At 37.3% G+C, this 26,834-nt stretch overlaps 2 protein-coding genes across 5 annotated transcripts in view; one reads left to right on the forward strand and one right to left on the reverse strand.

Annotated features, from left to right (window-relative positions):
* The window catches only part of aqr (aquarius intron-binding spliceosomal factor), a 51,079-nt gene extending 26,914 nt beyond the window's left edge, over positions 1-24,165 (reverse strand). For all 3 annotated transcript variants that reach the window (XM_008399793.2, XM_081603131.1, XM_081603130.1), the window contains exons 1-25: positions 24,064-24,165; positions 23,715-23,807; positions 23,489-23,545; positions 23,088-23,128; positions 22,955-22,990; positions 22,740-22,860; positions 22,450-22,590; positions 18,810-18,878; positions 18,584-18,684; positions 18,401-18,477; positions 16,934-16,998; positions 15,443-15,559; positions 14,656-14,769; positions 14,396-14,499; positions 10,957-11,059; positions 9,913-10,033; positions 9,515-9,656; positions 9,027-9,205; positions 8,471-8,638; positions 6,014-6,183; positions 5,361-5,602; positions 5,067-5,216; positions 4,798-4,867; positions 3,327-3,437; positions 2,844-2,953 (exon numbers count right to left, since the gene is read on the reverse strand). In XM_008399793.2, coding sequence (XP_008398015.1) covers positions 2,844-2,953; positions 3,327-3,437; positions 4,798-4,867; positions 5,067-5,216; positions 5,361-5,602; positions 6,014-6,183; positions 8,471-8,638; positions 9,027-9,205; positions 9,515-9,656; positions 9,913-10,033; positions 10,957-11,059; positions 14,396-14,499; positions 14,656-14,769; positions 15,443-15,559; positions 16,934-16,998; positions 18,401-18,477; positions 18,584-18,684; positions 18,810-18,878; positions 22,450-22,590; positions 22,740-22,860; positions 22,955-22,990; positions 23,088-23,128; positions 23,489-23,545; positions 23,715-23,798 — 2,693 coding nt within the window. In that variant the 5' untranslated portion in view covers positions 23,799-23,807; positions 24,064-24,165. The remainder of the gene's footprint in view (positions 1-2,843; positions 2,954-3,326; positions 3,438-4,797; positions 4,868-5,066; positions 5,217-5,360; positions 5,603-6,013; positions 6,184-8,470; positions 8,639-9,026; positions 9,206-9,514; positions 9,657-9,912; positions 10,034-10,956; positions 11,060-14,395; positions 14,500-14,655; positions 14,770-15,442; positions 15,560-16,933; positions 16,999-18,400; positions 18,478-18,583; positions 18,685-18,809; positions 18,879-22,449; positions 22,591-22,739; positions 22,861-22,954; positions 22,991-23,087; positions 23,129-23,488; positions 23,546-23,714; positions 23,808-24,063) is intronic.
* The window catches only part of cdin1 (CDAN1 interacting nuclease 1), a 541,570-nt gene that overhangs the window by 174,033 nt on the left and 340,703 nt on the right, over positions 1-26,834 (forward strand). The window lies entirely within an intron of this gene.

Consider the following 26,834-nt stretch of genomic DNA (forward strand, 5'->3'; position numbering starts at 1 on the left):
TTTAAATCTCAATAAAACCAAAAATATTTACCATGGATTGCAAGAGTTTGTAGTTTCCCCCTTGGCAGGCACTAAGTGTAGCTTTGCCATCCATTTTTTATTTTACCTTGTAGAAAGTGTTAATTAAAACCCTCTGGCTCTCTCTAGCTGGTGTCAGCAGAGTGGAAGAAGTGTGGAGTCTGCATGTCGGGAGGCAGCAAGGCACGGGGAACATGTCGGATGTGGTTCACTATGGCTCTTTCTTTAGCATTTATGGTTTTGCATAATTTAAAAAAATGCTAGTGACTGCTTTCGTGTCAAGATCCCAGTTCACATACAGCACTGAGTACAACAAGCAGAAATACCAGGCGCATGCATGGGAGACACAGAAATCTCCCCACCATTCTTCATAGGAACTCTAACGGAACATAATTACTTGGGTAATTTACAATAAAGCCTGTAAGGACGCTCTTTAAATAGTAACACTATAGGAACTAATATTCTGTGATATGGGACTATTTATATACAAAAGAAATTGCTAAAAGAAAAAAAAAAGAAACAGGTTCTTATTTGTTCACCAATGGTGTTAAATATAGCAGCAGTCATAATGAGCTCTAAATGCTTTGAGTATCTTGAGCCAAGTCTTCCACTAGTCAGTCATGAGACTTCATAATACATCATTCTCTATTTCACCGAGGATATGACTCACTGACCTTCAAGGCAATTCACACACACAAAATTAGTGTTTACAGAGCTGCAAGCAGTAGTGGGTTTTCTAAACTGGACTTCAAGTGTTAGTTATTGGCAATGCAAGAAGTCTGGACTAGTGTGTTGTGTTATTTGCACTGGAGACAATGGTTAGGTATTAACAATATAAAGTATATTTCAGCCTTAAGCATGAGGCACATCACTAGTATAGCTTTTGACCAAAAAAGAAAAAAAAAACTATAACGATAACATCTCTCTCTCTCTATATATATATATATATATATATATATATATATATATATCAGCGAATATACATTCGAATATACATATATATATCAGCGAATATACATTCGCTGATATATATATCAGCGAATGTCTCAGGCAATGGGGAACAGAAGACAAGGTGCTGGAAGTACCATCATGGGAGGACAAGCCCCTACATGGGATGTACCACCGACAAATAACTGAAGTGGCTGATGTCAGGAAAACCTACCAATGGCTGGAGAAAGCTGGACTCAAGGACAGCACAGAGGCTCTCATCCTGGCCGCCCAGGAACAGGCCCTAAACACCAGAGCAATAGAGGCTCAGATCTACCACACCAGAGAAGACCCAAGGTGTAGGTTGTGCAAGGAGGCCCCTGAGACAGTCCAGCACATAATAGCAGGGTGCAAGATGCTGGCAGGGAAAGCGTACATGGAACGACATAACCAAGTGGCAGGCATAGTGTACAGGAACATTTGTGCAGAATATGGACTGGAAGCCCCGAGATCAAAGTGGGGAACACCCCCAAAAGTGGTGGAGAATGACCGAGCTAAGATCCTGTGGGACTTCCAGATCCAGACAGACAAGATGGTAATGGCGAACCAACCGGACATTGTGGTGGTGGATAAAGAACAGAGGAAAGCCGTTGTGGTGGATGTAGCAATACCAAGTGACTACAACATCAGGAAAAAGGAGCATGAGAAATTGGAGAAGTACCAGGGCCTCAGGGAGGAACTGGAAAAGACCTGGAAGGTGAAGACCACAGTGGTGCCTGTGGTCATCGGGGCCCTCGGGGCAGTCACCCCCAAACTGGAGCAGTGGCTACAACAGATCCCAGGAACAACATCAGACATCTCAGTCCAGAAATGTGCAGTTCTAGGCACAGCCAAGATACTGCGCAGAACCCTCAAGCTCCCAGGCCTCTGGTAGAGGACCCGAGCTCAGAGGATGAAACAGACCACCCGCGGAGGGTGAGAAGGGAATTTTTTTTTTTTTTTTTTATATATAAAATGCTGGCGATCAGTTATGTAAGAGCTGCACTCTGCATTAGAATTAAAACATGTTTAATTTAAAACATGCTTCCTCACCTGAACCTAATGACCATTTTAATGATTTTTTAAAGAAAATTAGGTTCATTTATTCATGCAGTCACTTGTGAATGTATTTATTTCATTATCCCATCACACTCTTTAATTACCTGTCAAATAAATATAAATGAAATACCCTGTCAGCAATATCCAACCATTAATAAATAACAATCAAAACAAATTGCAGCTTGTTTCTTACACTGACTAAGGCATCATCAAGTTTTTGATTTATATATATATATAAAGTGATTTTTAAAGGCAAAATTCACTCAGAGCAATTTCTGATTATTTAATAACAAATTATTAATCCATTTAATCTCAATTAATATGAACCATCTGTTAATATTGTGCTGCAATCACTGAAATATAGACTAGCATGAACACATTTTTAGATAAACAATTATGAAGCTACAAAAAAGGGTTTAATAACTTAAACCTGGAGTCCTGCTCCATCCAGCTCTGTACAGTGACATAACTTGGGCTGTTTTTAAAAAATGATAACTATCAAAACAGCTTTCAGCATATGATGTTTCTTACTCTCCAGCAAAAGAAAGCAACGCATTGATCAAACAAAGAGTGGAGAAACAATATTTTTTGATTAGTGAAAAGGCCTATGTATGCAGTAAAGCCTAATAAATTAAAACAATGTCTGCAGCGTGGCACATGAGGTTATTAGGAACTCCAGTCACTGTGCATAAATTATTAAGAACATGGGCAGCTGTTTTCTGGACTGTGAGGGCAGGTGAGTTTATACACCATCAGTATGTATGTGTGTGTTTTTTCCACTGGTTTCTTGCTGTCCTCACCTGCTGAAGTCTTTCTCTGTCTCCAGTTCCTCCTCTCCGTGGCCCAGACGCAGAAGGTGGCGCTCATCAATGTCTAGAGCCATGATCTTTTCAAAGAGCTGGTTCAAAGCCTGGTGTAGAAGAAAACATGCAAGGAGGTTCATTTTGTAACTATTTGATGCTCATTTTAAGCTAATTAGGTATATATTAACATTGGTAAAAAGTTAGGATTCTACAGGGAATAAATACAGGAGGGGGATTATTATCGAGCTATGTTTCTGACGGATAAGGTTCCTTCTGGTAAGCATTCACTGGTGTAAAACAAGAGCAGATTACTTTATGATTTAATACTTAAGGGGAGGACTGCAGCACAAAGGAGCTTAAGTTTTTCCTTCATGGTATAAATGTGACTGTTGCCTTATTAAGCTGCGAATTCTCCAGACACTTATTTCAGCAGTGTTTGCAAAACCGTTTTTCCGTGTCTTTGAGTTTGAGTGTGCTGACCTGATTGGAGTGAGTCACTATTAGAGTCCTTTGCTCAGGAAAATTGTGATAGAGGTTTGAGATGATCTGAACAGCCACGTCAGTCTTTCCAGTGCCCGGCGGTCCCACAACCTGCGGGCAAAAAGGAATAAGACAGTTATGAAGAAAGGAATTAATAATGGGCAGACAAGAAGACATAAAAAGGTACAATAGGGAAAAAGCAAAGTATGCATTTCCATAATCTGACTCATAAGTTTTCAGTCCTTTTTTATGATATGCACACAAAATTAACAAGGACTAAAAAGAAGCATCTTTCCATCTTTCTACAGATGTCAGACCTGAATCATTGGACAAATAGGTGGATGGACAGATCAATACACTATTAAACGGAACGAATGGATAAATGGAGGAAGGGATTGTCAAACAAATAAACAAATGGAAGACCAGACATTTAGACGACTAAACAGACGGATGGACAAGAGATGCAGAATAAATTGGGGAAATGTAAAAGATTCTTCCGTACTTATTGATACCTGGAAAACACTGAGATCAAATTCAACATTTCCCCTGACCTGTCCATATTGTGTAGGAATCCCAAGTTCGATCCAAAAATGTATTTTGACAACTTTGATTTTTAAGCATTTTGCAACAACAAGATTTGTGGTTCAATGAAGTGAAGCTCGAATGGAAGCAGTGCATTACGGTGGATGCTGGAAACAAGTTATTTTGAATGCACATGCAGGTAAGGACAGAGAGCCAGTGGGGGGAATAAATTACACTTCCAGTCTTTCTGTTATACTTACTATGTAAATACTGCTGCCACTTTACTACTGAGCTCAAGTTAACATGATAACCCCGAGCTCTATTTATTCGACTAACAAGAAGAGGGCGATGTGGTTATATCTAATACACTAAATACATATTCATGAAACATGTTGGTTTTAGCATGAGTCTCTCAGGTGAGTAATCTCTGCTAAAAATAGTAAGCACAATTACATATGCATACATAAATCTGCACATAATCAGCTGGTTGGTTTCCCTACATGAAAGCCAGCGAAACAAGGTGGTACAGGGTGCTTCTTCGGTCTGCTAATGAATATGGTGTAAACCAAGGAGGGTTAGAAGAGGACAGATCAAGATAATAGCATGCACCAACAGCTGCCTTATGACCCTGAGGAGAGCTTTCAGTCACCACAGAGGAACATGGTACACCACTCTTCATATCTAAATACCAGGCTGCGGTTAAACACTGGTGAGTATGGGAATAAGTTGAGGAATTCATAGTTTCATTGTCATTTTGTTTTATGTTGAGCATTTTATTGCCCGAGACATCTCACTGCAGAAATTTGTATTTTTATTTATTTATTTTTTCTTGCAAAAACAATCTTATTACCATTATTCGCCATATATTTGTGCTGAATTTTATCTTATGCATCATAAACAAGAAAACTCAGAAAACAAAAAAAACAAGAAAAAAAAATACAATCCTTACCATTGTTAGTCCTGGCTGCATCCCGGCTCGAATGGCTTCAATCTGAGTTGGTGTGAACTGAATCGTATTCCTGTAAGAATTTTACAGTTCTGATGTTAATAATTCTGATGACATGTTTGCATGTTTTATGCTTCATCTGTTACTTTTCAAGATCACATTAAAGGATCACTACAAAAAACCTATGCTGCAGAGAGAAGTCTGCATGACAAAGCTCACAATGGCAAGTGTCTTTTGGGCTACAAGAAGTCATGCAAAAAGACATCAAGCACCTTTTGGGCTGGTTGTAGGGATATGGCCCACGGTTGGGGGCGACATATGGTTCCACATTTAAAGTTTTATCTTCCTCACTGTCCTTCTCTTCTTCATCAGCCTTTCTCTTCTTTCCTTTGTCTTTTGTGGTTGAGATGGGAAACTTGATTCTGGGAAGCAATGGCAGAGGTTATTATCATAAATTGTAAATAAATTATATATATTGTAAAATTCCATAAACTAAATCAGACGTATTTAGAAGGTAAATAATGGTAATAGTTATATAAACATGCATTAAATTTTTTGATTTCTACCTGAAAGGAGGAACTTGGAGTTCAGGATTCTCCTCCAGAACCTTTATGGTGTAGCCAGGAAAACACGACCGCAAGTGGTCCAGAGACAGGAAGGTGTCGTTGAAGTCCAACGTGGAGATCTGATTGGGCATCTTTGAGTAGTGGGCGCTGCCCGGGTCACCGTAGCCAAGGATAATGTCATGAAGCCAGTCAGGCACAACACATTCTGTGTTCATCAGGTGCCTGATTGTCTCCAGCACCGCCTGAAACACAAATTAAAACAGATTGAAGGGGCAAATCAGAAAAAAACAAAAAAAAAAAAACAGTCATGTCTCTAGAGGCGGTTTAGCAGAATAATAATATCCGACAAGGACTAAGTTAACATGAGGTAATTTTATGCCAGCAAATTATGTTTTGACAAGCTACTAATTTTCTAAAAATGTAAAAATGTAAATATTTCTACAAACAGTAGAAATATTTGTTCTTATTTTTATCTCAATTTCCCAATTTCTCAATTCTTTTTGGACAATTTTTAAAGTATATATATAAAAGCTTGCATTGATCTGATATAAATAAAAATAAAATGGCTCTTTGCATGACTACTATTACAAAGTGAGTCAGAGACTAATGGCAAAATTCAAAAGCAAAATTATCTTCAGGTTTGTAGTCTTTACCTTGAAATTGTTCTCTTTGGGTTTGCGTCTCATGATAATGTTGAAGGTCTCATATGGGTCTTCAGTTCCATTCTGAATGCTGCTGGTCATGTCCTGCTGATACTGGTTTGGGTCGAGCCAAACACGAAAAGTTCTGGTGTCCCCACGTAGCTTGGGTTTGGGTTCAGGTCCTGGTTCAAGAGGGAGAAAGAAGAAATCATGTTTCTCATAATTAATACAAATGCATACCACATTTTGCACATCCTTATTAGAAAAAAAAAATTAAACCCATGCACCATTTGACTTTCATGTGGCAATTATGTACTACTTTGTGTTTACCACAAAAAACCTAATAACATATCTTTAAATATGTGCTTTTAATGTACTAAAATCTAAGCACAGTACAGGATTGAAATGTCATAAATATGAACTTATATTTGCAGTTATTAAAATGATCAGAATAAAAACAGGTCAATTATTCATCAACACAAAAAACATGCTTCTCATGTTTCTCTCAAAACAGTATTACTGTATTTAAGCAGCATAACATCTTCAACTGGACAGGACAGTCAATGATAACTTAAAAAAGGCAGATCTTATTTTGTTTACTCATACCTAACTTAACCCTTCAGCAAATGCTCAGTGATTTATGTGACATGGACACACTACGCAGCTAGCACAGAGCCACTTACCCCTGCCGGGGATCTGAAAGTTTAAGCAAGCCCACTCCGGCAGGACATGTCTCCTGGCATTGTGTCTACTTAGAAAACCCTTCCTTCTCCATATTTGATCAAAGCAGATGAGACAGGATAGGGAAAAGGGTGCTTCGACAAAGGGACACATGCTCTGAGGGAAGACTAAGAAGATGCTTGGAGGGTAAGTTGGGTGAAGCTGCAGAAGCAAATCACTTCAAATTGCTACAGCAGGTAGCAATTTACCACTCAAGTAATTGGCAAATCTGTCAATAAGTTTTTTGTTTTTTTTTTAAATATGCTTTACTCAATTATATAGAATGTTGTCACTATTATTTTATGTGTTAAAGCTGTTTTTATGCTTTATACCAACAGGTTAAAAAACACAAATAAGCTAATTTTCTTTAACTTTTCTGGGTTACCATTACTTGGAGTACTCCCTATTTAACCCAGAAAAGGATTATTTTAGTTTATTAGTAATATCAGAAATTGTGGAGTACGCACTATTTAGATCAACATTATACAGCCCAGAAATGGAATCAGAATCAGAATAACTACGAACTTGGAATCCAGAAATACTTAACAGGAACAGTCACTGCTTAGTTTATATTACTTTTAACCCAGAAAAGGATTTAGAACAAACTTAGAATTGTGGAGTACTCACTTTAACCCAGAAAAGGAATTAGATCAGTCATTCTTTAGTTTATTTTATCAGAAACTGTAGAGTACTCACTACTTAGAAATGGAATTAGATACTTAGCAACCCTGAACATAGGTACATACATAGGTACATAGGTGCACCTATGTAAACTAGGTGCAGCTTAAAGTATGCACCTAGTTTACATACTTTAGAACAACATTAGATTTGTTTTCTTTACTCTTTTTTTTCCTTTGGTTTGTTATTTTGTTTATATTTCCGTTTAACTCATGTAAAGCACTTTGAATTGCCTTGTTGCTGAAAATGGTCATTTTATAAATAAAATGACCTTACCTTACTTTTAGGTACTTTAAGTACTAAATACTTTTTCTTCTTAAATGGCAGATTTGAGCCATTTAAGGATTTCTTTGTGCTTTTCATATTTCGAAAAGCACAAAGAAATCAAAATTATTCAGATTATATTTAGTGTTGTAAAAAGATTTTTACTAAAGACATATTTCATTTTCAGATGAAAGAGGGATGAATTCATACACTGTGCTGATAATGATTTTTGGGAGTGGTCAGAAAGCATGCATGGAATGCATTTCAAAAAGGGTATTTTAATGGCACCAACTTCTTATTGCAACACATTTATACTCTAATAAAACAAATGTCAGAACAACAATTTACTGATTTATAAAGCTTAAATGTGCAGCACTTATGTAAGAACATTACAGAAATGATTTTTTAAACAATGAAAAACAGAAGAAAAAAAAGCTAAAAACTTTAATTTGTTTAATTTAGAGAATAAGAGGGTGATTCAGTTGCACCAGCTGCACAGAAATAAAACTAAGCAGCATAAAATAAAGACTTAATCAGCTGCAAGCTGGTCCTATAGCTGAGAAAACAATCTATGGTAAAATATATTACAACTGGGAAAGTAAAAGCTCCGGAAAAATTAGGCAAAACTCAGGGTTGTTGTTGATCTAAAGTTGATGAAATGTAATCAGTAACATACCAGGTCTAAATTAAAATTCTACCATAAAAACACACGTCTGATCCGTCCTGAGGATTTGCTTGTAGTAATAAACACCTGCTTAAATGTCTCATGGCTTTCTGGTGTGTTTTCACAGATAATTGCTACTTTACCTTCTTCAATGACACGGCCCTTTTCATCCAGCATACCCTGGACCTCGCAGCCTCTCACGTACACCAGGCCGGTCTGGTCCAAAAAGGGCTGACGTCGGTCGAAGCGAGTGCCGTAGAGCAACATGGGGCGCACCGTGATCAGAAAGCAAACGTCGTGCTTTCGCAGACCTGCAAAGAGGGAAAACAGAGAAGGAGAATTATTAGAGAGAACGGGAAAATGAAAACTTAAATTTAAACATGTTTTTATTTTTTTGAGGTTTACAGCAACAAATAAAAGATGAAGTTTATGTGGATCTGGACACTTAATCTAATACGTACATGTTCATACAACCATTTCACTCATCTAAGTATGTTGTCCCAAAAATTACCTCGAAGTTATAAGAATACTTTCTACAGAATTAACACCTCTGGAAGAGAACCGCTTTAATAAAATCAAACAATGTGATACATCTGTTATCTATTTGTTGTAAGAAATGCTTAATGGGGAAACACATGGCAGAAATTTTCCATAAAAAAATGTAAAAAGCATTTAAGTTGGATCACGGTCAGTTTTTACCTTCCCATTCTTGTTTGATGTGATCTTGGACATTGAGGTTGATTGTGACGTCAGCCCGTACACGAGCAGGCCAGCTCTCTCCGATGTTGGGCTTGGCAACTTCAACGATGGAAAAAGTAGTGATAGTCTGAGCCATCCGAGCCCAGCCTCCAAATACCACACCGCCATATTCTGACTGCCTGTGTGAACAGAAGGACAGGAGTCACCACAGGTGCTGAAGGCTGGTTAGAATTGGAAATCAGTTTGATCTAAGGCAACGCATGACTCTACAGCTTACTTATTTAAGTCTGGTAAAACACAGAGCAGGTTGCTGCATCACTTTACATACTTCAATTTCTTTTAAAGTTGGGCACTGGGTTTCTAAATGCCGCAATATGGGAAAAATTATCATCTGCCACTGTGTTTCAATGTGACGGCATCTACAGACAAGAACAGACACGCTAGTATCGATCTGTGTTTTACCTGCTGTTCTGAATCAGTTTACCCACCATGGTTTCATTCTCCACACCACGTCTTCAATGTCCTGTCTGATCTCATATGTGGACTCCAGACGAAAGAGGTTAAAGTTCCTCAAAAGGTAGTCGTGTAGCGTCAGGAACTGGAGATTCAGCTTCGGTAGCGCCAAGCAACCTAAGAAGGTCAACAAGTCAAACAATAAACATGAGCAAAAACAAGGGATTTAACAAAGATTTTGAGTAAATCATGCTGATTTTATTTTATTTTTTTTATTGTGTCACCTCTAAATAAACAGGATTAAAACAGAAAAAGGTGCCAAAGCCCTGAAGGCACAGCACTTCACATAAAGCACAATACAATATGTGGGTGTAAAGACACTAACCGTACATAGCGCATTAATGAAATCCCAGTTCACACTTATTTTTCCTACCTTCGCCTGAGTAATACTCCGTTGGGACGATGTTCTCATCCCAGATTATCTTCTCTGTGGGATAAAGGGGCATCTGGTTCAACTGCTCAATCTGAGAGATTCTGCGCTCATGGCGAGACACCTATGGGTGATTGAGATAAAACGTAGACAGAAATTCAAGGTTACAAATGTAAGAAAAACATTCTGCTGCTGCCTTAGCTCCATGTTTATTATCTTCATTATATCTAGAAAACTTAGAAAACACCTGCTGATATTTCACTTTTAAGGTGCAAAGGTGGTATATTAAACATAGAGACATAAAAATAACCATTTTTTTCCCATGTTATTTTTATCTATTTATTTATTTCGAACATGATATAAGTATGAAATCACACACAAGAACATGGAATGCAAAAGACACATATTTGTCTACCACAATAATCTCAACATGCCCGAAAAAGAGTAGGAAGAAGTAAGAAACTTATGAACTCCTACCCCACAAACTCGTACCATATTTTGAGTTGGACCCTCATTATTAAATCAAATAAAAAAAATAAACCTAGGTTAATTAATTTTCCAATTTATCTGGGTTTAAATATGTCTAAATATATGCATCTATACACACACACATTCATATGCGTTGGTCTCAATTAACACACATTAGTGCTATTTCTCACCCATATTTCTATATCTTGAGAGAATTATCTTCTTATATTTCCTTTTAAATTGTATTAAATTTTGACTTTGTCTTATCTCCTCATTTAACGTGTTCCATAATTTTACACCATGAATTAAAATACAATGTGTTAAAAAAATAGTCCACAAATTATTGCCATCCGATCAGTCAGTTAGGCAACCAACATTGATAATATCAACTTAAAAGTGTAACCAACTTAAAAGCACAAAAGAAACTAAATAGATGCTTTTCAGAAAAAAAAGACCTACTTCTTGCAAAAATGAAATTTTTCTCTTCAGTTTTAAATATTTTAAGTAACACACATTTACTACAGCAGTTCAAATGATGACGTCTTCACTCGGACAACATCTTAAAACACTGAAACCTACCATCATCTCCAGGAGAAATTCTTTCTCAATGGTTGTGTCTTGGCCTTCAGGCAGCTCAGGCAGCAGACACAGGTATGAGGCCACCCGGTGGAGCATATTGGGACTGCAGAGAAACAGAAAAACAATTGGTTAGTCAGCGAAAAAATGAAAACCGGAAAAAAAAAATATTCCTGTGATATTAATTTAGCTGACATTCATTCAGAGTATGCAGGATTGAAATCAGATATTAGCTGACTGGAGTACTGAGATAATGACTTTTGGCAATGACTAAAATGACGACGATTCACAGGAACGACAAGGACAACATGGTTTTTACCCACATCCGATAGATATAAAACAGTTTGATGCTTCTGCATATCTATGAGGAAAAATCAGTCTCTCTAGCACTTTTTGAAACTACATTCCTGATAGACAAACGTTTAAAATTCTGTCAACACTGTATGTGTGACAATACACAGCCTTATCAAAACTCATGCTTATTAGCACTGCGGCACAAAGCAATTTCTCTGTTTGGCTTGAGACGGCCCTTCTGCACCGTCAGCATGTGTGCTAAGGGCCGAGGGCGCACTCCGAGACAGGATTAGGAAAACCAAAGCCCATCTCAGTCTCGGAAAGCTGAGGCGCGGCTCTTTGCATGCAGACTCGTTTTAATCAGCCTTCCATACAGGCAGACTCTGGTGAACAGCGAAGGACAGGACCTGGACATGTTGTGACAGGCCTGGACAGCCACATGTGGCACAAAGCAACTGCGACCATGCATGCGCACCCCCACTCTTGAGCAGCAGGGTGGCAATTTTGCCAATGTTGCACTTTGGTGGCCCAGCGAATGACCTGGCATGGCTCGCCTGGAAGTTCCTTCCCTCAGCAACAAGATAACGTTGGCACAATAAGTCATTCGGGGTAAGAGAGATGACTGGATCAGGTCCTGACTGACAGCGGAGACTCTGACAGGGTGGAGTGGGGACATTTTAAGAACAAGGTAGAGCGGGGACATATCAGGAACTTTTCAATAGTAAATTGGAAATGTATGTGATGACCTCCCTTTAATCTAATCATCATGTCATTTTCACGTCTGTAGAACATATGACGTTATTACGATGCCAATCACTATCCTGTACAAACCTGGGAAATATTGTTGTATTAACTTAATATTGTTTAAATGTGAAAATGTACTGTAAAAACAAGAAAAAGCATTTTTGGTGTAATAAAATGTTCATGTTCTAACAGGATATAGCTGTGTTTTTCTTTTGCTCGGGTGGCAGCTCTACGCTTAAATACAAATGCACCAAACACTTTCCTGATTCTTCTACTTTGAGTTGCTCTATAAAATGTGACAAAGTTTGTTATTGTGATGAGGCAAAATGCGAAATGGTTTAAAAGTGTATGACTACTTTGCAAAGCCTTGTAAGTTTGATCAACTTTTTTGAGTCGAGTAAAATAAATGTCTCAGTATTTTTGTCACTTTACTAAGACAATGTTGTATTTAGCTAGCAAAGGAGGGTTAGGATTCAGTAAATTCACCAGTTTGAGGAAAACAATCACAAGTACAAATGTATTCCTTTGAGAACAAATACTGCTGCCACTGCATTTCATCATGTAGTTAACGTCTCTTCTTTGACTACGATGCATTTGCTATGTTTGAAAGAACTGACAGTGCGTCTCCATGCAGGCAGACTGGTAGGAGTGATTATAAGTGTGGGCAGGTGATGCAATAATGATGCATTTGTTGTGTGTGAGGCACTTAGCGGATAAATTCAGAGTGGTGGTTGACTGGGAGCTTAGCCGGTGATTAGCACAGCTGGAATAAACTGGCATTTGGATGAGTTGTTTGGGCGAAAACTGCATGGCTAAATCTGATCGCCACATTTAGTTACTCAACGGTTTCTTCAGTGGCAGGTAGGAAAGCCGTGGAAAATGCAGCCTGTTCAATTTTCAAAACCCAAATTCTGGGAGGAGAAAAAAATAAAAAATTTATACCAACATGTGAAATGGCTCACCCTGTTTAATGATCTCATAGGGTTAAAGCACAGTGACAACATGCACTTGGGGAAATTACAATGTCAAAACACATACATCTAATAAGCTTTTGCAGATCAGCTGCATATGATTATGCATTTATGTACACCTGAAGTTAATCTAGATTCTCACAGCCACTCAGACACAGGACTGCTCATCAAAGTGAGGGTGGTCTTTGGCTATTTGGCAAGCTAATATGATCTGACAAACACAGCTGTTCAAAGAGTTTATTCTCGAGCCGCTGCAAATCGATTAAATTAATGAGGCGTGCCTCTCTGGCTTGTACCAGCTGCCTGTTCAAGGGTTCACTAGCCGCCTTTTAGCAAGGAAGTCAGGCAGCAATGGCAGCTTGGCTATATTACAACACAGTGGTAACTTAACTGTAAATGTAAGGCCTGAATTTTGACTGCGGCTTCTGTGACATTCAGATGAGGTAATGTTCCTCCAAACACTGGCTTTTAAGGATTGTCGAGTCCTTGTCTTCATTTAACCTGAAAAATGTGTTAAAAGCTTTATATTTTATAGTCTAAATGTCTGGCCTAAATTTGGCCACAAAAAAGAGACGAAGTGTAATTAGCTGATTTGATCAATTTTAACAATGTGTCAAGCATTTACACACTATATGCACACTTATTAGGCAAGTAAGCATTTAAACCATATTTTTAAACTCAAAATTATATAAACTAAAATGTGTTTTAGGCACATTAGGTGATGTGAATTTGTATAATGAGGAAGGGTCTGGTGTAAAGAGATCGCCTCTCTTTCAAAGTGTAAACAATTTCTAGGAAGCTTAAATTGCACAGGCAAAAGGGGCCATAAATCATATCTAACAGACCTTGAAAAAAGCTGTTCAGAGGAACGCAACCCTTTGTAAATTGCCAAAATGTTGTGCCGTGATCAAAGTATCACAAAACGGGGGGGGGGGGACCCCTCACAGAATGGTTTGTTGCAAGAAACGTGTTGAGAAAAGTTACAAATTAAGTGCCAAACATTTGAGAAAAATCAAACGTGACGCTGTCATGTTCCAGAACTACAAGCTATCTGGACTTCCAAGGAGAAAAGTATGTTCAGTTCTCAGAGATATGGCCAGTGTAGGAAAGATTCAAACCCGCTCAACACTAAACAACATCCCACGATAAGATCGGTGAGATATGGGAGCAAGGTGGAGGTAGGGAACTAGTATCTGCAAATGTTAATACAGATGAGCTAATTACACCTTTTCAAAATGAAGATCAACTCCCACATCTACTGCCTTATTTAGCAATGCTTTCTTTAAGCAGTTATATAGGAAAACAAGATTTTTTACAAAGATGAAAAATGTTGTTGGAGAAACTGTATGAAAATAGACACAAAAAAAAACAGACTTAAACATCTTTGATCTTATCTTACAAATTCTAAGTCTGAGTCACTCTTCTTTCTTTACCTGAGATGCCCAAAGAGTTTGGTCAAAGACTCTCTAGTGTCCACAGAAGCAACACTGGACAATGCAAAGTCATGCAACTCCGGGAAATGAGCAAAGGCAGCTCTCTGAAAGGAAAATGAAGTTGTAAAAAAGTAATAAAATGTTGCATAATTACACATCATCAGTGAGCGGATGTAACATATTGTGAAATATATTACCAGGAGGAAAGACCCATGAAATTATCAGCAAAAGCATACAGCTGCCCTTTTTAGTGTTATTACCTGGAGTGAAGTGATTCTGTCATAGTGCAAAGTGGTCATCTCTTTCTGAGTCAAAGCATTTCCTGTCTGGTCATTGATCTCAAAGCCAGTGTAGAATTTCAGCATGTCAAGAAGCTACAATCAGAAGAGAGGATGAAACACTGAAATACTCTGTTTTGGTAGTTTGTTTGAGCCCCCCACCTGTTTTTGGTAAAGATGTGTACAAAGGCCTTAAAATAAAAAGCCATGAATACTCTGACTATAAAATGTCACTCTTTGCTCTAGGTCTCCAACAAAGAGCTAACAATTCAGCTGTGGAGATGTCCAGACTTATGGTCAACACATTTATTGCATTCATTTTTCAATAATTGCTGAGGAAATTAATGAGTGTGCCAACATTGATTTTGTTGTTCATATTGATGGATAAGGTGCACACGGGTTTGTGATGATTTACAGTGATATTACAAAACAAATAAAAGATATAATAAAAAGTATTGAAACATCCATTTCATTGGTAATGGATTTGATGGCAGCGTCTCCACTTCACTGGAGCCTAAGCCCGACTGCAACACAAATAATGCTAAAAATAAAAATAAAAATAAGAAGGCTACTTATGACTCCCATTACATCAAGTAGTGCATTTTTTTTCAGTGCAGCACATAATAACTATTTAATCATATCTGTTTCCAAAATTTTCTGAATCAGGTCATGCTACAGAAATAAAAGTTTCATTAAATTTAAGGTTTTTTACACCTCTTTGCATTCTCCCCCCATGTCTGTAAAGTTGAAATCTTTGCAAGTTTTGTACCTGACAGAAAAGGTGGCCCTCCTTCTCTCTTTTGGTGAGACTAGAAAGCTGGCAGTTGACCAGCAAGTGGGAGTCGTCCAGCACGGTATTGAACCAACGCCGCGTAGGAAGGAGCGCCTAGACAGACAAGTTCATGTACGTTGTCATTAAAATGGTTGTCGAGTTATGATTAGCAAGATGGGCTAATGCTTCTTTCTGTTTTAATGTTGACAGAAATGAAAAAAATATCAACACTGACGGTAAGACAACAACATACACTGTCAACTCCCTTTACTCTCATTAGAATAGAGGGATAAATGAAGCTTGTTGTTGCAGGAAGAGAGGAAATAATATAATGCTGTGCTTTGTAAAAACTGAAAATGCTTACGGGCAACTCAGAGGAAAAGCATGGCTGATACATACAGAATCAAACTACAACTAACTGAAAAAAAAACCCAAGCAAGGAAGCAATAAAGGTAAATGCATTAGAAACGTGAAATTCTAAAGAAAGAAACAAAACTAAAATGGAATCATCCTTTATTCATCTAAGACTGTTCTTCAGAGGTAGCAGGTGCAGCGAGTTACACCCAAAACACGAGCTGAACAGATACTTTGATATCCAGCACCATCTTTGATCTCAACACGGTCCTTGGAGCCAGCATAACGAAAGCCACACAGATCTTTTTCCTGGGCTCTCATTTCCAGGTCATCAGTGTGGAAAGGAAGTACGGGACTCCAGGCAACCGAGTCTTTGTAAAATGATATTGCTGAAGGACAGGGGAAGTCTGCGGAGACAGTCAGCTGGCCGGCCACTCGACGCTGCCAGGAACTGCAAGGCCAGCCTGTCAGCAAAACTCTATTCACCGCTAACAGCAGCACTAATATCGGTCTTATGGGATGATGTGTCATCACCAGCCTCCTTGACAAATTTACATTCCCAGGCCAGTTTCTTTTTATGCAAACGAATGCAATTAAATTTCACAAATGACATGACAAAACAAAGTGAATTTGTCACTGGCAGCTCTTTATCAAGTTTCCAAACAGCTCATCAAACCAAATAAAATTAAAGAAAAGAAGATCTCAAAATTGCATAATAATGATAAGAAAAAACACCAGTGAACAGAACTGTAACATTAATAGTAATACCACCATGTTCAGCAAGTCATGAGCCTGAAAGTAACTCCTCCTTTACTCGAATGAAACACTCCTGCTTCAAATACTGGAGGAAAAGTTTTTTACAAATGTTTTTCCAAATTCAACATTTTAAAAATTGGCAGAAAACCAAAAGATTATTGGCCGTAACTGTAGGAGAAGGTGATTCTACAAAGTATTCATTTGGGAGGAGCTAAAAACTGATATCAGACCATCAAGTTTCAGCTGTAAAAATGTTATTAATTTGTGAGTAATAAGCTGTTACACTGTAAATGTCAAATAAAACATGACAGAAATGCATGAATAGATACATTTTGTAAGACTGTCTAAGATAGAATGTGAATAAATTATGTGTCTTACCTCTAAATCAATCAGCAGCTCAATGAATCTTTCGCAGTAATGCACTTTTTCCATGGGAACAGGCCCTGTGAACAATAAAAGACATTGATCTAACAACACACTTTTAAGAAAGATATGAAACACAGGATGTTGCTGTGCTGTAAAGGACCCATATTTTCATATTTTCATTAAAGAAATGCACGTGGACAACAATGAAGGTGTCATGCTGTCCGAACGGACCTTTCCATAAGATGCTGCATGTTCAGCAGAGCGGCATGCTGGGACCCAGCTCCTCATTATAGCCGACGAATGCAGCAAGGATCAGAGTGAAGCGTATCCCGCTGGCCTTTAGATCATAATCTAGAATGTCAGCGTTGAATTCTACCTAAACACAGATTCTGTTTTTAGCATTCAGGTAGGGGGTCTGTGTGTCGGCCTGCATTACCACACACTGTGGTCGGTGCCCGTGGGTGTACGGCGGCTGAGTGAATGCTTCTTCGCCAGCACTCAGAAGGAAAGTTAGAAAGTAGTGCAACTCAAAGCATGCGTTAAAAAAAGTGATGTCTTCAACTCCGCAGAGTTTATCTGTTGTGTATCTTGATACTTGTGGAACTTTTTTAATTGTTGCATAGCTTTGGCGACATTGATCCAAATGGCATAAAATGTGTCCAAGTTGAAAACTGTACAGTTCATTTAAAGTTTCAATATGCCCAATATGTCCAAGTTGTTGTACTGCCTATTAAATCAAATTAATACATTTGAATACAATATTTTTAAATACACTATCACTGCAATTTGATTTATGTTTATTTTCTACTTTATGGGGTTCAAATCCCTTCAGAACGCTACTTTTTAGTAGCATTTTTCATTTGGTGAAGATACTTTTCATCCACTGTTTATCTACCAATCTGCATGTAATGAATGAAAATATATATATATATATATATATATATATATATATATATATATATATATATATATATATATATATATATATATATATATATATATATATTTGGGTTGAAGAATATAACATTTCCTTTTGCTAAAAAAAAATTATATATTTTGTTGTGAAAAGTTTAACTGAAGTTAAAATTACACTTCTGAAAAATCTTACCAAAAGTCGTTACACAATATTTAATCACTAAATATTTTATTTTAGGGGTCAAAAACAATAAAACTGTATGAATATTGCTATAGCTGATGAAACCTGACGTTAAAAATGATGTTCACACAGAAAATATGTTGATGCACAATATTCCTATTACAATCTCTAAAAGATTATTATCTTGACTGCAGGTGTAGAACAACGTGAAGGTTCCCCTAAATAGTTAAAAGGATGGAGGCCTGTGCCATGTTATTAATAATTTAAAAGGCAGTGATCAATAACAGAGATGCAGTTTTTTTTTCTAATTTGATTTTATCCTATTTTATTCTACCCAATAAGAACCATTTCCCCAAGGAGTTAAAAGCATTTCTTCCAATTACCCTCAGATGGAACTGACATCAGAACGACCCGAAACTTTTTAATGAGAGACGAAAGGAAAGTCCTTTCCTTGGTTGCTCTGGGGAAGACAGAAAGAAAACAAATCAGTAGCTGCAAATCATGAATTATAATGTCGTAATAACTATAGATCTTCTGAACGTGCTTAGCAAAGAAAATTATATTACTGCTCGACTGCTTCGGCATCCATCTTATCAAATTTTTTCTTGATTAGATTCCAAAACTTCTGCAGCTTGGGAACTTTCTTCAGCTCTTGTAGGAGTCTGGACTATAAAGACACACGCACACAAATAAAAATGAGTCTGCATGGGGTAAAACTGAAATAAAAAAGGCACAATTACTTAGTCAATATTAACCACCAAAATGTAATTATGGCTATGATTTTGATCTTACTGGTAGGAGGCACATCCACATAGGCAGAGAGATGAGCTGCTGCACCTGTTCTCTGATCAGATCCACTTCCTGGGAAGAAGAGAGGGATACAAAGAGATAGAAAAGGGGGAAGGAGTTGTCAGAATGCACAATGCATGACAGAGTTTTATTGCATCTGGACCCTTAATAAAAGTCTCCAAATAAAATATTTACAAGGATGTGATTGCAGGCCAGCAAGCTATCACAGCAGATTCTGAGGTGAGACATCTGCAGTGTTTCCCTGTGGTCCCATGCAGTTATTTGGGAAAATGACAAGAGTCCTAGTAGTGCTGTATCTGTTACTGCCACTTAGTGGGCATTAGAAGTAACTGCATCAAATCTTACTGCATCTTTAATATGGCAAATTTATACTGCTTGATGTTTATCAGGTTTTATCTACCTGTCTTTAAACTGAAAGGCTTTTTAGTTCAGTTTTAAACAATAACCTTTTTTTAATCAATAAATAAAATAAAATATAATCATCATCATCATTTTTGACCTGGACTGAAATTCTGGGTTCCAGATATTTTACATCTCCCTCACCACAATAGGGAAAAATGTATCAAACCATTTTAAGGACATCTGGCCTGGATAATTATTTGACTAACATCCAAAATCAAATTTTGGATGTAAGAATACATGCAACACATAGACCATGTATTCTTACCTTCATACCAAGTAAATACAGGTATTCTCATTTTCATAGTTAAACATAAAGTGGGGAAAAAAAATCAGCAATTAGTCCAAAAATAGCTGAAGTTTGTCATCAATATGCACACAACAAAAATCTTGAGGTCTCAATTTAATCAGCTTTGAAACGTTGAAAAAGTGTTTTCCATGGATGTGTAAGATAAACTGGTAAACACTATTCTGAATCACCTAAGAATAATGTAAAAAGACATGGTTCATTTCCCAGAGTCATATACAAAACTTTTAAGTAGTTTTAAAACTGCTAAAAATTTTCCATCATATTGTTTCCATGGGCTGAAGTCAATTTAATGATATGCCGGGGGAAATAACGGCGTGAAAACAACCCGACTCTCTTCCCTACTTGTCGCTGCTCACTGCCATTCAGTTTTCTGAAAGGAGGCTAAACATCTTTGATTCACTTAAAATAAAGACATAGTTTGAATATTTATGAATGTTATGTCTAAAAAAAAACAACAGATGAGCTAATCTAAAGACCACATCAACTAATTTCATATTCATGTCTATAGTTATGAGGGTGCTTGGTTTACTGCAGTTTAATGATGCTTTTGGCTCTATGATGTAGGCCAGGGGTGTCAAACTCAATTTCACCGAGGGCCACTTCAGCATATTGGCCACCCTCAACGGGCCACATTGACGGTACAAATCAGGAGTGCCCAGGTTAAGCCCTCCAGACTGCAACTTTTAGATCCATTCCTGCTAAAACACACCCCAGACAAAAGGTTGACTTCCCTCATTAACAGCAACTCAGTTTTGTTGAAGCTTATAATGAGTAAATGATCCAGGTGTGTTAGAGAAGGAACGCATCTAAAGTTGCAGATGGTAGCTCTGGAAAACTAAACTTGGGCACCCCTAATATAAATGTATGAAAATACAATGTTAAATAATATTGTTAAATAATATATTGTTAAATAACTGATTTTATGTATTGAAGTTTTAAATATTACATTTGAGTTTGTATGGATGTAAAATTACTGCTCAGTTAAAAAATTATAATATTTAAATCAGTGTTTAAAGGTAAGCAAACAAATAAAAAAAACTAGTTTTGATGTTAACTCTCAACTTCATTCACAAAACTTTTTTGTTATTACACAACTGACATGTATTTCACATAACAAAACAATTAGGTGATGTTTGCCTGGCCTTGAACGCAAAGCTGATCCCTCTTCACCCCGGTCGAAGTTAACCAAATATTTTCCATATTTGACCGGTTATTTTTGTAAACGACCAGAAAATTTAAAACCCGTCGGTCATTTGACAGGTTCTAATTAACACCCTTGACTGACTGGTTCACATTGGCAGACATTATAGACTTTACGTAAAGATTTAATCTCTGAGGCAACTGAAATCAAATAAAAAAATCCTTTCTGAATATCATCTCATAGACTCTGAACTAAATTGGTTTTTCTGACCGGGAGCTGACAGCGTGTTGAAGAGTTATGGACCGGACTCTTTGGAGCGTCTGGTTAGGAAGCGCATTCAAAACCTTTGATTGAAATGGCGCGTTAAATTAAAGTCTCCATTACAGACCAGAGAAAACTAAAGAGAATGCAACGTTGTGTTAATCCATTTGAGGAGCCGGCAGTTTATCTTGAGGAAATAAATGACGATGCAGACAGAGTTAATTAGACTGTACCATGCGCAGTCCGCTGCTCAACCACTGCGGACGCGGCTCCGCCGCTGCGAAGAATTAAAAACCGCTGGAAGTAACTCATCCAGCGGTTTTACAAATGGAACTTTCTTGGTGCACATTACCCAGGAGAGCGGAATTCTGGAGGAGCGCTGTAGACGTAACATCTGTCAGTTTCAGAGAAGCGAAACCACGCAAAAAAATAAAAAATAAATAAAAATCCTGGTAAAAGCGCACACCGAACCACGCAGGGTAAAACACTCACAGAGTTCAGTTGATCTGTTTGGATCAGACAGATCCAACTGATTGATGAATTAGCGCAGATTTTTCTGCAGATGGGGACCAGGAGGAAGTGCGTTCAGACCCCAGCAGGTTAAGTACTGGTAATTTAAGTGAAGTCGCTTAATTTAATTTATTATAAGTTATTGGGGCCTCAGTCAGTGGTTTTTGTCACTTCGGAGAAAAATTTAGATGCATTTATCTGCTTAATTTGTGATGGAATCTGGATTCACGGTGAATATTAACTAAACCGCATAAAATGCGGCTAAGTAGCCGATGATTGTGATTGTAATTTCACAGATAAAAATAGTACATGACAGATTTTTTTTATGTTGTCGGTCAAGATAACTGATAACAAAAAAAGTCTAGAGCGACCTGCCGCCCTGACACCAACACACACACACACATCTTCATTCACAGGCTTACTTGTAAATCGATTTTTATTTTCTTGGACATTTTGATGTTAGTTTGTCGATGTCTCAGTTTTATTTACTGGGAAAATCAATAAGCAGCTTGAGGGGACTCTGCTGCTCTCTAGTGGCGAGTAGTCGCAATGTTGGCTGGTAACAATCGGAATGCATTATGGAAGATATAGTTTGTAGTCAATTCGTGCTCAAAACCTATAAATTGCTAGGGGGGGCACATAAAATGACATGGCGGGCCACATGTGGCCCGCGGGCCTTGAGTTTGACACATGTGATGTAGACAGATCTCTCCTCTAAGATACGTGGAATGAGTTTTTTGTTTTTTTTGTAAAGGAAATAATATCTCTGTGCCAAACAAATCACCACACTTCCTTCTGAATTTTATTCTGATTTACCTGAACTTTTTGTTATAAATTCATACATTTTTTAATGGAGGTTCTTCCAAATTTCAGACCACGTTTATATGAAGTAAAGAATAAACGTGTGATCTGGAATGCTCATATATAAATATAGAAACTGCCTCTTGCTTCCTTTGGTAGGTCATCCATGAATTGTAAGGTGTTATAATAATAATACACACCAAACTGTTGAAGCAGTGGTCCAGGAAGACCAGAAGTATGGTTTGCTCCTTTAAGGTGAGACCAGCCTCCTCGCCTGCCAGCACAGCTTCCATCGCACATTTGAAGAAAAACGGGAAGTGTGCAGGCTCCTTTTTGAACACCTGATAAAAACCAAAGAAAAGACAAGGAGAAAGTTGTAGAAAAACAATCTGTTTGAAAGTTTTTTAAAAAATTGTGTAAATGTAGTGTTTAAAGAAGGGTGTAGATCAAATGAGAATTTGGCACAACATGGATAGAACAATTCTCTTGCCTCCCAAGCTGGAACGTTTTCTCTGAACTTCTCATTGACGATGCAACAAATGGACATGATGAAGGCTTTGCTGGACACCTCAGGTGTGTAATTCACCCACAGATAATTTTCAAGGTATTGACTATGGGGAGGAGAAAATAAAATAAAGTAAATATACAACACGCTGATGGATGCTTAATGTGTAAAGTAAGGAGATAAAATGGAAATACATTAACCTGAATTCAAGTAGCATAATTTTTCTGATGGCGAATCTGTACACAATTAAAGAAGGCAATAAGGAGTCATTTTTTTTCTTCAACAGACATGTAACTGCAGTTTAAATAAAAAACAAGAAATATATTTGCTTACTTTGATGAGAAAATCTCTTTTTCGTAGACATCTTCCATCACCTAAATATAACAAATAATATGTTATGGGATGAAGGAATTTAACACATTGTTTTTGGCCAAAGTTACATAAGTTTAAACTGGTATCCAAATGCCATTCAACTTGCTAAATGGAGTCTCTTTCCAAAAAATGGTCACAAAATAAAGAAGGAGCGGGGAAAATATTCATTTATTGCATTGTCGCAATATTTACCACTAAGGTCGTCATTCCGCGATTTTCTAATTCAATGAAGCTCTTTCTCATACCATATGACAGAAAACCATTATGCAGAAGGACTAAAGTCGTGGCTAACCGGTACTTTCAACATCTTTGCAACAAACATAAATCACATAATTATCTTTAAGATGCCGCATATGACTCACCTGAGGGTCAAAAGGCAGCTTTTCCTTTGCATGGGGAGCCCAATATTTATTAGCCAGCTGTTAACAAGAAACAAGAAGATGGAAGACAATGTTGTTTACTGAAGTACGGATCTTATCGGTCCGTCCATTTAATTCTCTACAGCTTCTAATATCTGCCTGTTAGAATAAGGGCAGATATTAAAAGCTGAGACGTAAGAGAACATAACGCGTTGGTGTACGTGGTTACCTGCGTGACATATTCCGCATTTATTTGGGACACTGAAGGCGCTGCAACCTTTTTAGCTGGAGTCTCTTTCTCCGTGGTGGCCATCTCAAAAGGCTACCATTTGAAATAAGAGAGGGAAACAAAATATTATAAAATAGCTATTGGCGTAATACTTGTAGCTGTAAACAGTACAGCAGAACTATGCTCCTGGTGTGGATACTACAGAGGTGTAATGTTAAAAGCAATAATGCTGTAAAATAAAGAATGGGAGGCAGAAAGAGATTGTAAGTCCGGTTCAGAGGTAAAATTATTTAAAGTAAATTAAATAGAAAAACGTCATGAAAATAAATACCGAAGTAAGCTTACTAACCTTTAATATGTTTAATCAACATGAGCGTGACAAAACGCGCTGAAACCGTCTGACTTCCTGAATGAGTACTTCCAGATAGTCGTCCCCAACTACAAACAATCCGCTCTTTCGTTCCGCTAAGCAATGCGTTTATTCAATACAGTAGAATAGATGAGTTAAAACCAGTTTCACCAAGTTTCTTCTTCAATCCACATTTTACTGTCTTCATCATTTTATTCCGCAGTATTCAGCATATGTTGACAGCCAAAAATAGCTCTCGTCTTTCGGGATTTGGCTTGGATGCTTTCTTGTTTTCTTAAAAGTCACAATTTTAAAAATTACATATTTTTCTTGGTTGTCATTTTTAATTCAAAGCAAATAAAAAAATAATGACAGAAAGAACTAAACTGGTATTTAGAGGAGCGGGTCAGCAGAGCAAAACATAATTTCTAATAAACAAAATTCTGTACCCATAAAGGCAAAATTCCTGAAAAAATAATTTTAAGAATTAAAAAATAACTTTCAGAAATGCAATGAGCGTGTGAATATAGAATGGACTTTTAAAATTGCATCACAGTTTTAATAAGGTCAAATTTAGTATAAACTAATGATTAGAAGCTAACACAAGGTTTACAGACCAATAAATTAAGACATTAATCTAAAAGAAAATACATGCATCACTAAAGGTGTACTGAAAATGTAAATTAGCAGCGTAGAGATTTATAACTAAAACATCTTCAATGTTTCTTTTTATCTTTGGATATTGTGTGTTTAATTATTAATAAATGATTTAGCACAGTGCTTTTCTCTGAAACATCTGCACCTCTAAAAACTTGCATTGCTTTTTCTACATTGATATAACATTCAGATGCTGAATTAACCAACATAAAGAACTGATTTTAAACTAGTTTAACATATACATGTTTATATAAGACTGACAAGGTGAAGCGTTTAGTTGATCATTGTGCAAATAAAGATCATAAATCGGAAATACAAAGACCTGATCAAACAGTAAATATAATCTGTTTTTCTGTGTCTTTGGTGACTTAAAAAATATACAATCTTCAAGAATTTTTTTATTGAATAATTTTTGTGAAAAACATTAAAAACCTTTTGCTAGCGTGCTATAACCGCAGTACTTCAAGTGGCCACATGAGGGAAGCATACGCCACCAAACAGCATTAGGTTGCCAGCGGGTTCAGCAAAGTTTCATCAAGCGAATGCTGTGACTGTTAAGACATGCCGTACAACAGTTCTAGCTTGGAAAACAACGGTTACGAAACACAAAGGATTCCAACTTGAAAACAAACAAAACCGCAATCACTGAGGCAGGAGGACCACAATGTGAGGAGAAGGCATTTCATGCTGTGACAAGGCCACTCCAGAGCCAGGGAACCCTATTGCAGCCCACTGGTGTAGGGGAAGGGGGGAAAAAAAGTCACAGACATCAGCATGGTTTGCCTGGAGGTAGAAACACAGTTAAAGTCCATGTGCAAGGCCACAATGACAAGGGCCGCAGGCTGGTACACTCCACACAAAGGACAGCATTAGCTACAAAAGTCTGTTTCATTGTGGAGTGGTTGCAGGTCAGCTTGGTAGAAAATGTACGTTTGACAAAACACATGAAAAAAAGGGATAAATGTCACCCTGTCTTTATTCATTTTGTAAAGCAGCCCAGTGGTGAGGACACAAAAACGCACGTCTGCCATGGGCCGTCACATTGGCGGAGATGAGGATGTGAAGACGTAGCCGTGGTTTTGCCCGTGTGAGTGTATGAAAACACATCTAATAAAAGGCAGATTAGAAGGGTGAGTATGTGAAGGAAGAGTGATTATTTTGAAGTCTGTGTATGGTAAAAAAAAAAAAAAAGAAAAAGAAATCTAGAATCTGCTACTGCTGCTGTGCTATAATAAAAAAGCCTATTTGTAAAGATCTGTGACTTTTGATTCTAGTCACAGATTTAAAGTTAAAAGATTAATTAAAGAAAATAACCAATTAATTTTGCTTCAGATCTCCAAGAAGATCTCTCAAACTTTGTTACAAACACCCCCCGCCCCCTCCCCAAAGAAAACAAACTAACTTGGAGTTAAAAAATATTTAATGAGGAATATTGAAAATATTTCTTACATGCATGTTTGCACTTTCTTGACACATCATGACTGGGATTGTGCAAGAGATCTGAACTAGCAAACAATTAAAACCAGGTTTTTAAAAGGACAATAAAATCCTGTTTGTTTTCTTTGCAGAGCTCTAATCAGACATGCACATCTATTCTTCATAACCTTATGTTCATTTAGTGTTCTGAGTTTTATTTATTTTTTTGCAACTGGATGCATACATTAAATAAAATTAATCTACATAATTAAAATTCCACATAAAAGTTTTAAATTTATAGATATATCCTTACAAATACTTGGTTTATCTGTTTAGATGCACCCCAAACACCTGTTTCTAGGCCATCAACATAGTCCTGGCACAATTTCGGCTTGATATTTCACCAGGAATCATTGCTGGAAGGGCGGAGTTTATCTGAACTGGTTAGTTGGGTTTAAGACAAGCCTGGTTTTGTCCATTCCACAATTACTTTCAATGTATGTTTGAGAGATTGTTCTGTTTCAACATCGTACAATAGTTCGATCAACTGGTGCATGTCTCTCCAACAACAGAAAAAATACACAAGCTGTTCAGGAGCAACGCAAGGACAAGAAACTCCTAGAACATCAGACGCACCGTTTGCAACGACCCAAAAAAAGAAGGAACTGTTGCAAAAACACCTTCAGGCAGAAATAAAA

This window comes from Poecilia reticulata, chromosome 22 (genome assembly GCF_904066995.2).
Source record: "Poecilia reticulata chromosome 22, P_reticulata-male-v2, whole genome shotgun sequence".
NCBI lineage: Eukaryota > Metazoa > Chordata > Actinopteri > Cyprinodontiformes > Poeciliidae > Poecilia > Poecilia reticulata.